Here is a 1,570-nt window from a genome sequence, read left to right on the forward strand (position 1 = left end):
TACCAATCGGGGGAGTGACCAATCGGGGGAGTGACCAATCGGGGGAGCTGCCAATCGGGGGAGCTGCCAATCGGGGGGCTACCCACGCATCGAACGCCTCGCCGCTTATACCTGGGGGGGTGCATGATCTCCGCGGCGTAGAAGGTCTTATTAGCGAGGCGCATGCGGCCCTGCACGAGGATCACGTGCCCAATGCAGTACAGCCCATGATTTATCACGCACTCCCGGTTAAGGAAGAGCTTTATTTCGTTACGTATGCCCTGGATGACCATATCGCCATCGCGGTTGAGTCCCAAAATGCCAATCACATGCTGGTGTCCCGTGTTGGTCAGCTTAATGGCATCCACAGATGTTATGATCGTTTTGTTCTTAATGTGGATCTCGTTTAGAGCATCCGACCAAAACAGAACGGAGGCATGCCCCTTCGCCTTCTTAGTCAGCAGGTGATATTTTAATTCGTAAAATTCAACGTCAGTGTTTGCATCTATGTAATTGTTATAATTTTCCACAATATCTGTTTTTTTTTTTTTTATGAACTTCATTTTTTTCTCATCATAAAAAAAATGACTAAAATCGATGAAGCAGTTGTATATTTTTATTGCATCACCATACTTGTCCTTGTACACTCTTATGGACTCGTCAAAAATTCTGTTTTTATGGTTCTCAATGATTTGTTCAATTTCCTTGTGGGTGAAATTGGTCGACTCGTCGTGGTTACTTCTGCACTCACTCACCAGATAATGAATCAGGTCTGAATCGAATTTGGCAATGTCTACCACACTCTCCTGTTCCTTACTTCCCTCTCCGATCACCTTTTCCTCCTCTATGTAGCTCTGCTCGTATATAAGCTGGAGGCAATCTAAATTCACACTTACCTTGTGGTCGTACAAATAGGCATACAGGGAAATGTGGCTAATAGACCCGTTGAAGGCCAGGAACACCTCGTCGATGATACTCTCTCCTTCATTTTTAATTCTTATTATATTTTCCTCTATATTCGCTAGGTACAAGTTTATGTTCTTTATGTCGTGGTGGCTTCGTGCGCTCTCAATGAGCCGCTCTCTCGCCAGGTCCTCCATCAGCACGCAGGGGGGGGGGGGGAAGGTGCAAATGACTACCCACGCAAGCTGCGCTAGGTACACCTGGAATGCTCGAGCGATTACCCACTCTGCGGGGGCACACTGCGGGGGCACTCTGCGGGGGAGCCGTAAGCTAGGCACACTCACACGGGGGGGGGCCACCTTTTTTCTTAGCTGTGGAGAATCACCCCCAATTGGCTGATATAACTCGTACCGCCTCACACGTGGAGCTACTATTTGTTTGTGCCATCCTTTAGGGGGAGTGAAATTTCCCTTGTCAAGAAAAACGGAGTCCACGCGGGGGGAGGCGCCACACAATCCAGTCCCTATGCCGAGGGAACCAAGGTGAGCGCACACATGAAGGGGAAGAAAAAAAGGAAAAAAGGAAAAAAAAGGAATACACGTTTTCTTTAGCACAAAAGAGGAATTGCTACGAGCCATTCCATCTGCGTGAATGCTTGAAGGAGCATAGCGAAAATGTTTTTTTTTTT

General features: G+C 47.4%; 1 protein-coding gene across 1 annotated transcript in view; it reads right to left on the bottom strand.

The window, feature by feature from the left end:
* The window catches only part of PCYB_146000 (DNA polymerase alpha/epsilon subunit B), a gene marked incomplete at both ends in the record, with an annotated part of 1,550 nt that extends 471 nt beyond the window's left edge, over positions 1 to 1,079 (bottom strand). The window contains one exon of the mRNA XM_004225070.1: positions 112 to 1,079. Coding sequence (XP_004225118.1) covers positions 112 to 1,079 — 968 coding nt within the window. The remainder of the gene's footprint in view (positions 1 to 111) is intronic.
* Positions 1,080 to 1,570: the final 491 nt, after the last annotated feature.

The sequence above is a fragment of the Plasmodium cynomolgi genome, chromosome 14 (assembly GCF_000321355.1).
Source record: "Plasmodium cynomolgi strain B DNA, chromosome 14, whole genome shotgun sequence".
Taxonomy (NCBI): domain Eukaryota; phylum Apicomplexa; class Aconoidasida; order Haemosporida; family Plasmodiidae; genus Plasmodium; species Plasmodium cynomolgi.